General features: G+C 41.4%; 1 protein-coding gene across 1 annotated transcript in view; it reads left to right on the top strand.

The window, feature by feature from the left end:
• The window catches only part of LOC126249661 (elongation of very long chain fatty acids protein AAEL008004-like), a 156,162-nt gene that overhangs the window by 81,431 nt on the left and 61,372 nt on the right, over nt 1-13,359 (top strand). Inside the window, exon 2 of the mRNA XM_049951341.1 lies at nt 4,562-4,656. Within this exon, the coding sequence (XP_049807298.1) occupies nt 4,587-4,656 (70 nt within the window). The 5' untranslated portion in view covers nt 4,562-4,586. The remainder of the gene's footprint in view (nt 1-4,561; nt 4,657-13,359) is intronic.

Here is a 13,359-nt window from a genome sequence, read left to right as displayed (position 1 = left end):
ATGAAAAGGGATATTAGAAAATAATTGTTTCCTACAGGTTGTTTGATTAACTCTCGGAAGACAACAAGAACGAATAGGACAATTCCTGAATTAGAAATGTATGTGCTTATTGTGTTTACCAAAATCTCATCAGTGGCAGTTCAACTGGTATGATATTAAACATCTACGTCAAGAAGACAAATTCGTTGGATGAGTGGATAAATATTAGCGTGAAGTGTGTGTAAGATCAATACATAGCAAAAGTTTTTGTCATAATTGCAATATGAGTCTGCAGTACACTTCATGATGGAAATTAAATAGACATAAATTGTAAATTTTGTCACAGGAAGTGCCACTACAAAAAGGCTTCAGTTGTTGCAAATTGACTAAAATAAAATAACATTAATAAACTACAGCACTGAACATTATTTTTAAAACAGGTTTCCGTTAGTGTTAAGCGACGACAAAGACAATTTTAGAATGGGTTTTATAAAGATCTCGTTATAAATATACTCTACGAGAAACTGCTTCTTTTAACTACCAAAACTTACGCAGTGTTTAAATGCTCCTGTTGTCCAAGCATGAACGAAGATACTAATTTCCGATACTTTTAAAGTGAGGAGGATCTATTGATGGCATATTATCAATCTATTAACACCAGCCATAAGTAGTTGCAGCCTTCTGATTGTTATGTAAGACGGTACCGTCCAACGGCGATATGTGGTTGTTAGAAATGTAAAAAGGTGTAGTTATTTCTTTGATAACTTTGTTTGTCTGAATTTTTTATTTATAAACTTTACTCTGATGCATAGCCTATTACCAAGTCTTTGTTATCTTAAAATTGGAACAAATCGGAAAAGAGAACTGTTTTGTGGCATTTTAGAGCCGGCGACTCTACATTTCCCTCTCACACGGTGTATCAGACTCTTTCCACACGTCTTTCGTTAAATTCTATCCTTACTACTTGTCCGTAACTTACTGTCTAGACTTTTTAAGAAATTTTTAGTCGCTTAGCAACTATTCTAGGAACGTAAGCATGGAATATAAGCATACGTTTCTTTACTGAATGCAACAATTGTTCATTACATCGGTGTAGTGCTTTTTCTTTCCCGTGATGTTTACTGGTTATCTGTAGTCCTCCACTTGTCGTAGTGCTGCCTTCCTTGTGATTCTGGAAGTTTCATTTGCATACAGGCATGTGTGCTAATTATACCGTCGTGGCGTTAGTTAAATCTGTTTTCTCAAAAAGGTTTATGTACTACGAAAAAGTTGACCCTTTTCTCTCGTCTACTTTTGCCTACTCGTTTACAAATTTTCATACGTCTGATGTAACTTATGGAAACAAAGAGAAACATGAATCTTAATTACCGAATGAGGCTTGGATTAATAAAACAGAGAGACAAGATCCAACGAAGAGCGGTGCGCTTCGTCCCAAGATCTCCAGTGGAAGACACAACAAGAGAGGTGTTATACATCCACCGAGAGGAGTATTATTGAAATTTCCACAGAGTATGTACCGGGAATGGTAAGGGAACAAATTAATTTCTCCCAAACATGTCTCGTGAAATGATTACAACGACAAACTTCGAAAAATTAGACCTAACATGAAGGACTGCCGACAATCATTCTTCAGTTGCGCCATTCGCGAGTAGGACAGGAATGGAGGAAAGGACAGTGGTACGAGAAGCACCTGTCACCACCCAGGGGCTCACCCAGTATACACCGTCTGACCAAAAGTATCCGGACACCTCTATGTAATGGAATCGATTGTTAGATACGAGAGGAGGAGGTACAACCAGTATAAAAGAAGTTGGAAGTATTTTGTTATTAGTACAGAAGCTGTCATAGCTGAATGGGTCGGTCAGGAGTGCTCAGTGACTTCGAACGTGGGCTGCACATAGGATGTCACGTGAGTAGCACATCCATGAGGGCCATTTCAGCCCTTCTAGAGCCGCCCAAGTCGACTGATGGTCATGTGACTGTGAAGTGGAGACACCAACCACAGTTACACCAATACCAGCCAGCCCTCATGTACAGTCGGGGACCGTCGAGAATTGTGGAGGGTGGTTGTAAAAAATCGCATGAATGCATCGGAAGAAATCACTCCTGAGTTCCACATGTCTACCAGCAGTCCATCTAGCAAACTGGCTGTGTGTAGGTAATTAAAAAACATTGTGTGTAATGGTCAAGCATCTCTTCATGAGCAGCCCTTGCTAAGCGACGCTTGAGATGTTTTAAAGAGCGACGTCACTGAACTGTGTCGAGTGATATGGAGTATTTAATCATGCCCTTCACAGTGGCAATCCGACAGATGGGTTTGAATTTGGTGAGTGCCTGGAGAAGCGTTACGTGCCATCATGTGTGTTGCCAACAGTAATGCACGGAGGAGGTGGTGTTACCGTATGAGGGTATTTTTCGTGATTAGTTTTCGTGATTAGGATGCGCTCCCTTCATTGCGCAATGACGAAGCGTATGTACACATTTTATAGGAATGCGAACTGTGTAGAGCAGAGGACCAGCGGTGAGACGATGATTGATTGTATCAGCCAGACCACTCACCTTGTCAAAAAACTATGTGTGTGTGAGGCAATGATTTGTCGTCAATAGCATTCCTGAAATGGGCTGTCCTGCCCTATATACCGATCTGAATTCTATGGAACACCTTTCGGATGAGTTAGAACATAGACTACGTCCTACACCCCAGCGACTAATATCACTACATTCTCTGTCTTCGAGTCTTACGGAAGAATGTGCTGCCATTCTTCCACAGACATTGATACCTCATTGAAGGTGTTCTCAGCAGACCGCAGGATATTGTAATGGCGAAGGGTGGACCCACCGGCCCACCCCACATTAATGTCCACTAATAGGTGTCCGGAAACTTTTAATCAGATAGTGTTGATGTAGAGGTAGCGTCTCGGTGTGTACAGCATAACGCTCTGCGAGCCAGTTGCTGTCCTTGAGAGGCAAATATTTCTCAATGGAAATTTTTTGGAAGACTGACTGAATGTAACATGCACGCTTATAGAAATAGCATGCCTTGAAACATTGCCAAACTCATTTACATGCACGTTGAACACTGGCGCTGGTGCTCATTGCTGCGTTCTTTGCTTCGATGCATGTGAGCCGAACAGATGAGATTTATAGCAAGAAAATAAATACTATGCTGGATAACAAGTTTTGTATATAGCAGTACATGTAAAAGATGTGAAAGATAGGGGCGCCAAGCGCGTCCCATAGCATCCCTCGAGACCCGGAAACAATTACATTAGCTGCTGACATATATTGTGTAACTCGGCTACGCCAATGAAAATTTCTGCTTATGTGATATTTAATATGTGCAAACTGCCCCGTCCAAACAACGCTATCTGTACTACTTCCTGTTCCGTACTCAGAAAGCGCACAGGAATGGTGACTTTCAAGTCAAACTGCTGTGTTGCCGAATTATAGCCAGATTCTATTTTGCAATGATGGCCTCACGTACAGAGCTCGTAAGTTCTATCTGCAGTGAATTAAATTTTTGCCTCATGTTACCAAGTTTAACTGACAACTATACATTGTCACAGTGCGACCTTCTTTGCCTTCTACAAATCTGTTGCATTTTGTGCGTTACTGTAATGGCAGTGTGTCTTGATATGCTTTCAGACGCTTTACGTGATTTATGCAGATGACTGAACGCAGCTACCGAAGTTGATATTCAGTTCGGTTTTAGCGTACGTATACCACGTTACAAAAAAAGTTGAATCTTGGGTACATTTTGAGCTTACAACGTTGTTAACTGGTTTACATAAATGGAGCGAGATTAACAGCTACATTATTGTATCATACCATCGTAGAAATTTAACTGTCGTCAAACTTTCTTCTCTAGGTTATGTAGGTGTTCAGCTGTCTAAATCGCAAAGGCTTTCTTCAATTTTACCAAGTGAGGTGGCACAGTGGTTAGGAACCGGACTCCCATTCCTTATCGTTCACCAGTCCGAGATTATGTTCCCTCTGTAATGATCTCGTCGTCGACAGAACAGTAAATCTCCATCCTTCTCATCTCATTTCCATTTTCCGCACCCACTGGGCACACTTTCTTTGTGAAATGTGAATCTGTCTTAAGTGTGACTGCCCTGGGAGTATAATAAGCAATTCCAAATACTCGTACTTCGTGTGACTCAAAACGTTATTTACTGTGTTTGCCGTATATTCAATAGTAAGGCCCACAGCGTCGAATTCCTAATTAAATTAATTCATGTGTATCTATTTTTGTAATAGCTTACAGAGTTGAGGGTGTGTGAGTTATAGCTTAGCGCCCTTTTTGTGGTGGTGGTGGTGGTGGTGGTGGTGGTGGTGGTGGTGGAGGAGGAGGAGGAGGAGGAGTGATGAAAGAGGAGGGAAATAGTGAAATCCAGTTTAACGACCTAATCCGACGGACGGACCAGTGTCAACTCATTATGTCTAACACAATATCATTTACTTCTATCAAATGTTAATCCATACAATGTCGCTTATAAGCCCGCATTTTTACATACTTTATTGCTTTCATGCTAAATAAATGGAATATTATACTGTAATTACAATCTTCCTTAATTTACAGGACGAATATTTGAAGTTCAGACAAAATGGCTGCCAACGTAACTGGTTTGACAGGATTTGTTGAGGGTTACCGAAACTTCATGGAAACTAAAAGCGGTAAGTACGTTTTTAGGTGTATCTGTATGAGATGTGAGGTGTGTAACTGTAAGTGAACATCCGTAAGATGGAAACAAGGAGTGAAATTTCAACTTTTTACTCAATTCAGTTAACCACCTCAGTATTGAAACAACTATGGAATAAAAGCACATTCTTATGCAGATTTAATATCTTTGGGTTACAATCAATGTTTAACTGTGGTAAACCACTTTAACCTGATTAGAAAAGACTTGGATAAAGTACTGCCACGAGAGTTTATGTTTTGAAATTAATTTTCTTCCAAAAGTAGAAAAGAATTACGATGATACTACAGTGCACGTGCATCTGCTTTTCCACGTAAACTTCCAGTACTGGCGAGTCATAGCCTTCGTATTAAACAAGTTCCATGCAGTTAGTTGCAAAAGCTCCCACAAGAGACTTAATTAAGGTTCATTTGGGTCTTTTAGAAGCCTTTAAAATGCTGTAAGCCTATAGTGTTTAACATAAAAAGAACGAAATTATCATAGACATCCACTTACAGTTGTAACGCTGTAACCAGCCGATGAGTTAATGGTAAACCATGGTCGTGGTCACAGTTTCACAGTTGTCTGTAGCAGTGGCAGAGTCCATACTACACATTCGATTGTGATTACTAAATTGCGACACGGTATTAACTAAACAGAAATTTTTGCCGAGTTTTGCCTCAGTCACCAGTCTCCAGTAGTTGTCTTTTCTTAATGCGCTTTTCCTATTGCCCTGCAAAGAAGATGCCGAGGTAAATGTGTACATTCTGAGCTGCGAACATCCAACTTTATATTTTTACAGATTCACTGCTCATGTTCATCGGGCTAGGAAAGCTCTTGCAAGTAAACGAATAACAACAATAAGACTAAAAATAACAAATTGAAGAAGGTTGACGATTAAAAATAAAAATAAATAAAAATAGGCAGATCGTTCATTTAGTGCAAAGCAAAGGCTCTCTTAGAATTTGGTTACTGTATTCCGTTTTGGCTATTTGCAGCGAAAAAGAAAAAATGTGAAGTGATACACATCGGTAGTCCAACAAGATTTGAACCGGCAACTATGCTTCCCTTAGATTCCGAAACGAGCATGGCACCATGGAGCAAACAAGACACTGTTTTGTGTAGCTCACTCCCATTATTCCGCTGGTAGTTAATCCAGAGAGTTCACAACATGAAATACAAAATCAATTGAAATTTAAGCTTGGAATGATCCATCTAGTGTCGAAAAATTAAATTCCTAGGTATTCACGTGCAGGTCTTGAACGGGTGTGAGTATAAAATCTGTTACAAAACTATAAAAATTCCTGCAATTGACATACTTAAAGCGGTATAAATTGTTATGAATGATACCTAGATATTTCTGTCAGTGTGAAATGGGATAAGTGAACGTATGCCCGTATAATCCCAGTGTGGCATTTAGACTTCCTCTACACATTGTGGCCTACGTCACTTGATTGCGTCCGCAGTTAAAATTCGAGGCGTTTAATGAGGGTACCTTTGGTTATCAGCTCATAATGTTTAAGTATTGCACATTTACGGTGTGTAAAGAGTTCCTACCGTAAGAGGTTGACTACGATGAGGTGGTGATCGGCGTCTCTTCTAGTATGAACTTGTATACCTCACACTGACGCTTGCAGAATGTACGGACAGAAACGATATTACCGAAGCCGGAATACTTTACATGTTGCGAATATTTGTTTATTACACTAACATTTTTTGCAAAGCAAACTATTACGTCCATAGCTTAGAATATTCAGCACTCTGATATTACTGCAGACTGTACTTTTCAATTTACATAAGTAAATTCCCAGCGTAACGTGGCTTTCTGTAGGTTACTTGCTAACTATCCGGAATTCTTACCTGGTGGTTCTCAGGAAGCAAACCTCCAGGGTCCAAAGAGCTTCAACGTGGCTGCAGTGTGTGTGGTATAACTTTACGCACTCCCAATGTAGCTTCTTTTCTCGAGTGCATACCGAGACTGCCATGACACGAAGGGTAAAGAATTGCCGACGGTGCTGTGCTGGATTTTGCTGCCACATGAGGCGAGTTCTCAGTAAAGCACTGCCGCCGGCTACACCGGCGTAAATCACAGTTGTCCTTCCAGGAACTCAGGTAGAAGCCCGTTTATTACTTGCAAGTAGGCCAACAGCAAATTGTCTGGGCCTATAGCGTCGTGGCAGGTAACGATGACGGCGCCGTCGTAATAAAGGTTGGATCTGCTGTGTCATAGTCACACTACTGTTACATTGTTTCTTTTTCCTGCGGGGAAAGATCGACCGCAGCTTATTTTCATAACACAAAACGAATGGGAATCGCTTTCTCCTCGACTGGTAACAGCCGTGTTGCAGCAGCTAGAGGCATTTTTTAGACGCGAACTTTGATCTCTGTAATTTTGCTTTGTTGCTAACACTTCATTAACCTAAAGCGAAAATCATTTATGGCTCCTCTAACGCACAGTTGCCAATTAATTCTATACTCCCACAGTAGTGCAATAATTCTACTTAGATTTCTAAAAAAGAGTAGCTTACTTCGCGAGTCCCAAATAAAGCGCGCACACACACACACACACACACACACACACACGAACGAGTGTGTGTGTGAGAGGGAAAGAGGAAAATTGATGTTAACTTTTTAATCTTAGATTCTGGGAACACAAAGTGCATCTCTGGGAATCGCAAGCTCTGCTCACAGCCTTACACATAGAATCCTATCTAGCATTAACCCGTATTGAAACAGAGCAATGAAAAAATTTGGACTGATACAGGGGGAGAGGTTTTCTTGTGTTCCCTGCACCCACTTTGACAGAATTCTGGGCATATTCGTCTTCCCGCTATTGTAGAAAAAAATGGTTGAAATGGCTCTGAGCACTGTGGGGCTTAACTACTGAGAACATAAGTCCCCTAGAACTCAGAACTACTTAAACATAACTAACATAAGGACGTCACGCACATCCATGCCCGAGGCAGGATTCGAACCTGCGACTGTAGCGGTCGCGCGGTTCCAATGGCTCTGAGCACTATGGGTCTTAACATCTGTGGTCATCAGTCCCCTAGAACTTAGAACTTCTTAAACCTAACTAACCTAATGACATCACACACATCCATGCCCGAGGCAGGATTCGAACCTGCGACCGTAGCAGTCGCGCGGTTCCGGACTGAGCGCCTGGAACCGCTAGACCATCACGGCCGGCGCGCGGTTCCAGACTGTAACGCCTAGAACCGCTCGGCCACCCCGGCCGGCTATTGTAGGAAAACGCAACACAAGCAGTTCAGATACCAATGAAAATAAACCATACACATATCGCAGATGTACCCGCCAGTGTAGAAGGTTTCGAGACTGGGTTAATAATGTTTAAATAAAAACGAATTTTTAATATCACGCGTTTCTATATAGGACTAAAAATATAAAGTAATATCTTCTAGACCAATAAAGATATCTGCCCCTTATAGACAGTCTTGAAACTCTTTGATTGTGATGTATTAATAACTATGAAGATGTTTGTAGGATATAAAATGAAAAACTTAGGGCCTGTGGAACAGATAATATTCAGGAGGTGAACTGTTCATATATCAGTAAGTAATGTAACAGTAACGAGGTGAACTATTCATGCCTAAATTATGCATTGCATACACCTCATTCATGAGCCCCACTGTTTTCGTTTAAATCTCATAAATATTTTCATGGCTATTAAAACTACACAGTCACAGATCTTCTGAACTACCTGTCTCGGGTTGGGAATCTGTATGGGGCTAAGATAAACTATTTTATACTTTATAGTCAGATTTAAAAACGTAGTATATTAAAAATTCATTTTTATTTTAATAATTTTTCCATTTTTTCAAATTTTTCAATCGATTCCAAACATTTTGCTGACATAAAAATAGTTATGTGTGGTAAACTTCACATTTATTTCAGTTTCTCTTTACCTGACTCAGCCAATATACTATATCATTATATTTATATCTGGTGATAAGATAGTGAAGGTAGAAATTAGTGATAGTAGAGCTCTCATGGAACTTTGCCATCGTCCTTCCCGCGAAACATTTGCGACTGGAGAAGGAAGAGGAGGAAATGTCACTGATACACATAGTACCCTTCGCCACACACCAGACAAGAAAGCTAGTCAGTATTGCATTTTTATGCAGTCCTGAGCTAAGGTTACAATTTATAAGCTCTAGATTACCGGGAAGTTAGTTTAAAATCGATTTAAAAATTTGCACCGAACAAGCATACAGCTAGACAAAAAGCGAAATAATAAAAACATGGTAAAAAGTAGAGATAATATTTGAGATGGTAGTTGTAACGCTTCAGGTGTTCTACATAGTCCCCCCTCCCACTTCCACTTGAAAACAACAAGCAAAACGTTTATAGAAAAATGTGAAACTTTCAGAAAAGTTCTTGTGTGTGATGTTATTTAACGCCACATTTGCTTGAATAATGTAGGTTATGTCATCAAAGCGTTAACCTTCTGTATGACTGTCTGCATTTTGTAGTCTTGCGATTGGTTCGTATTGGTAACATCAAGTCTCGTCACCCATGATGACTTTTTCCAGAAAAGAAAATGTCCACATGTATCACTTCAGTCAGTTTGTGGCTGGTGGCAAAGCGTCGTTTTTGTTTGGGAGTGAAAGTGAGCGGGACGAATTTTGCACACACTTTTCTCTTCCTTAAAATATTCTGGAAAATGATTCGAACATATGATTCAGAGATTTTTTTCCATTGCGCTTTGTGGCACAACAACGTTGACACACTAAGACCTCGCGCCCAATACTGTCTGTTCAGAACTGGCTTGTCGGATGCATTTCTGTTGTTTACAGCTGTTAGTACAAACTGCCAGCGTAGTTACTGCGCTGACGACGCTTATACGGCAATAATAAAATTAGTCTCGGAACTTTTTGAGCGGACGGTGTATAAATGCGTAAAATATTCCGCTCAGATGCAAGCAACGTTGCGACGCGACGGAGGGCATCGGAGAACAAAAAATGTCGGAGCCACGACGAACCGCCAGACTCGTAATGTTACACAGTGGCGCATTCGTTACGAAGTTGGACTCGCCCTCGGAAGTAACGAGCTCAAATCCCGCTCCGGTACCCCACAGTTAGGTTTTTCTTTATCTCCTTACAACATTCAAGGCAATTGCCATAAAGGTTCCTTTGAAATGATGCGTCTACTGGACTCTTTTCTTGTCCAATCGGAGACTGCGAACGGTCTTGGTGGGAAGCTGATCGCACTACCTTTTCTTCCTTTCCACGTGTGTACCATGTTACGGAAGAATGGCACAAGAAGCGAATCATAAGGAACTTTATAAAGGAGACTGTGCAAAACGCTCTTGTGCAACGCCTTTCCTCACACGACGTTGCAGCGCCTGTGTTGTTAAGAAGTAGACACCCATCAGCTGTATAATGGAATGACGGCAATGAAAATGTGTGCCGAACCAGGACTCGAACCCGGATTTCTCGCTTTACAAGATAGGTCGCCTCCATCGCTTTGGCTATCGGTACACGACTTACGGCCAGACCCAAATTTCCATATGTCGTCGTTCATGCGTAGCACCCACTCAAGTGCGCATAATGTAATCCCTGTACAGGGGGTGGGAGAGGACATTTTAATTGAAGGTCGCTACCTGGTATCGGCCGACAGATACATTGCAGTTGCCTGTGTTATAAGAACGATGCAATATTCTTTGGCCTATGCGTGCATGTCTATCTGAAGGGACAGCCAATGAGGCCACTACAGCCATCATGAAAGACATAAAATTTATTAGCAGTTGCGAATACAGCCAGCCATCATCTGCATAATGAAATCATGGCAGTGAAAATTTGTGTTAGACCGGGAGTCGAACCCGGATTTCCCGCTTTAAGCGAGCGGTCACCTTAATCGTCTTAGCGACGTTCAATTAAAATGTTTGCACCGTACGGAAATATACATAATGGATGTACGAGTATAGGTTGTAGGCATATGTTTGAGGACATATGGAAGTTTGGCTCTGGCCGTGAGTCCTGCACGAAATCTGGGTTTGAGTCCCGGTCCGGGAAAGATTTTCATCTTCACCATTCCAGCGTACATCCGATAGTTGTCCATATTCGCAATTGCGAATACATTTCATGTCTTAAATTTCTGATACGGAGTTTATACCTTGACCAAGAAGCCACGGTGAGAACTGTGTATGGAACAACGAAATGGATAAAGATTCAATAAGGGGTCCGGCAAGGCTGCATACTGTCACCGTACTTACTCAATCTGTATGCAGAACATGTCACGAGGAATGCGACGCTAGATGAAGGAGAAACAGAAATTAAAATAGCTGGAATAAATGTAAACAACCTCAGGTACGCGGATGATACGATCCTGTTGGCAGAAAGTGAAGATGAATTGAGAACACTCTTACTGAAGGTGAAAGACGAAGGTGAAAAGGCCGGTCTAATGCTGAATGTGAAGAAAACGAAAATTATGGCAACTACACCTACCAGTTCGTGGGATATAGCAGGAGAAACCATGGAGGTAGTGACCACATTCAGTTATCTCGGTTCCCAGATCTCTGCTGACGGCGACTGCAGCCATGAAATCCGGAGACGCCTGTTGCTCGGTAGACAGGCGATGTGAAACCTTGACAAGGTTGTAAGGTCCAGAGATATAACACTAGCAACAAAGATCCGTATTGTGAGGGCTATGGTCTTTCCAGTTGTGATGTATGGATGTGAGACCTGGACCATTAGAAATTCCGAACGGCGAAGAATTGACTCCTTCGAATTGTGGTGTTGGAGGAAACTTCTTAGAGTTCCATGGACTGCAAAGAGAACCAACAGATCAATATTGGAGCAAATTAAACCAGATTTCTCCCTGGAAGGTCTAATGTTAAACAAAAGCTGACCTACTTTGGACACACAATGCGAAGGCATGCCTCGCTGGAAAAAACATTAATGCTGGGGAAGATTGAAGGAACTAGAAGAAGAGGACGTCAGAGGATGAGATGGATCGATGGCATCACAGAAGCAATGTGTTCCAACCTGGAAGGTCTACGGGAGAAAGTGCAAGACAGGAAAAAGTGGCGTGATTTGGTTCATGGGGTCACGAAGAGTCGGAACCGACTAAACGAATAGAGAGAGAGAGAGAGAGAGAGAGAGAGAGAGAGAGAGAGAGAGAGAGAGAGAGAGAGTTTATATTTTATCTAAATCGCTCATATAAACTGCTTTGATGAGTAAATGACAATGAATTGGGAATCATCTGAAAGACAACCCATGTCCGGAGGGATATTTTTCATGCTACAACAGCAAACATATCAGCCACATAATCGCACTGTCCCACGACTTCAGGAAAAAATGGACGTAACTTGTTGTGACTTTGAACTTGATCACATTTGTAACTAAACCATTAAAGTGGTAACAACTAAATATAGGTTTCATAATGACATAAAAACGTACCGTATTTCCATGCCACATTACCCTTACCACCTTAGCTAGTTGGCTAAAATTTAGCTGTTACCAGAACCTCAGTAATTGGCCATCACTTTTTCTGCCAGCAGATACCGGATAGTGCAATACATAATTTTCCGTATTTGTTCTTCTATTTCTTGGCAGTACCAATATCGAACAAACCTACTTGTAGCAGGAGTTAAATCTTTCAATGTCTTGGTAGTACCAACCTACTTGGTGCAGGAGTATGTGTAATGAACTCAGAAATTTTGAAACTTTACGGCGGAGTTGATCAGGGAACTCCTAAGGAACAGACAGGAAAAGAGACAGACAGACAGAGAGAGACAGACAGAGAGAGTGAGAGAGAGAGAGAGAGAGAGAGAGAGAGAGAGGGTGGGGGAAATATTATCATACCTAATGCGGTATAGTAAACCAGTTGGAATTTAAAACAGCTTCCAGCTCTATCTTTGAATGAATAAATACAGATCCTTTGTAGGTACAAGAGGATCACATACCAATCATCCTGCAAAATCGTGGGAAGTTTAGGTAATGATGATGGAGGTGGAATTTGACCACAGACCCTTCTCTCCAAAGTAGACTAAAGCACTCTCAATAATATTAAGATCTGTTCACTGTAGTGACAATGCGAGATGAGACAATCCATCCTCGTGCTCACAAATCTAGTCCTGGACGTTGCGAACTGCGTGATTAGGGGCCCCGTCGTCTTCTAACCCAGCATCACCACTGGGGACCAGACACTGTACCGTTGGCTGGATATGATCAGTTAAAATAATCACACAATCCTTGGCAGTAAATCGACCTTGAAGAGTATCAATGGGAGCCGTAAAATACCACGATATGATGGCCCAAATCGTAATCGAACCCCCGCTATGTTTCACTCTTCGAATGTAAACTTAGCCAGAAGCTGTAAACTGTGAAACAAGACTCAACAAACCAAATGACTTTCTTCCATTACTCGATACTCCATATTTCGTGGCTTCGGCAACACACTTTCTTGTTACGGACATTTGCATCACTGATGGGTGCTTTTGTAATTCTAGCTCGCACTGCAATTCCCAGCTCACGGGGATGTTTTGGCGCTGACAGGGTTCACGAGTATGACATTCCTATATGCAGTGATTTTTGCAGCTGTCGTTCTCTTATTTTTCATCACAATTATTGAATCACCACCTGTTACGATCATTCAACACATTCTTTCATCGACGTTGTGATTAGCGGATGATGTTTTTCCGCTCTCCCTGTCTGCAGTATAATTCTTTGATACGGTG

Source organism: Schistocerca nitens, chromosome 3 (assembly GCF_023898315.1).
Source record: "Schistocerca nitens isolate TAMUIC-IGC-003100 chromosome 3, iqSchNite1.1, whole genome shotgun sequence".
NCBI classification, from domain to species: Eukaryota; Metazoa; Arthropoda; class Insecta; order Orthoptera; family Acrididae; genus Schistocerca; species Schistocerca nitens.
The sequence above is the reverse complement of the archived record's forward strand: the minus strand, read 5'-3'. Positions and strand labels throughout refer to the sequence as shown.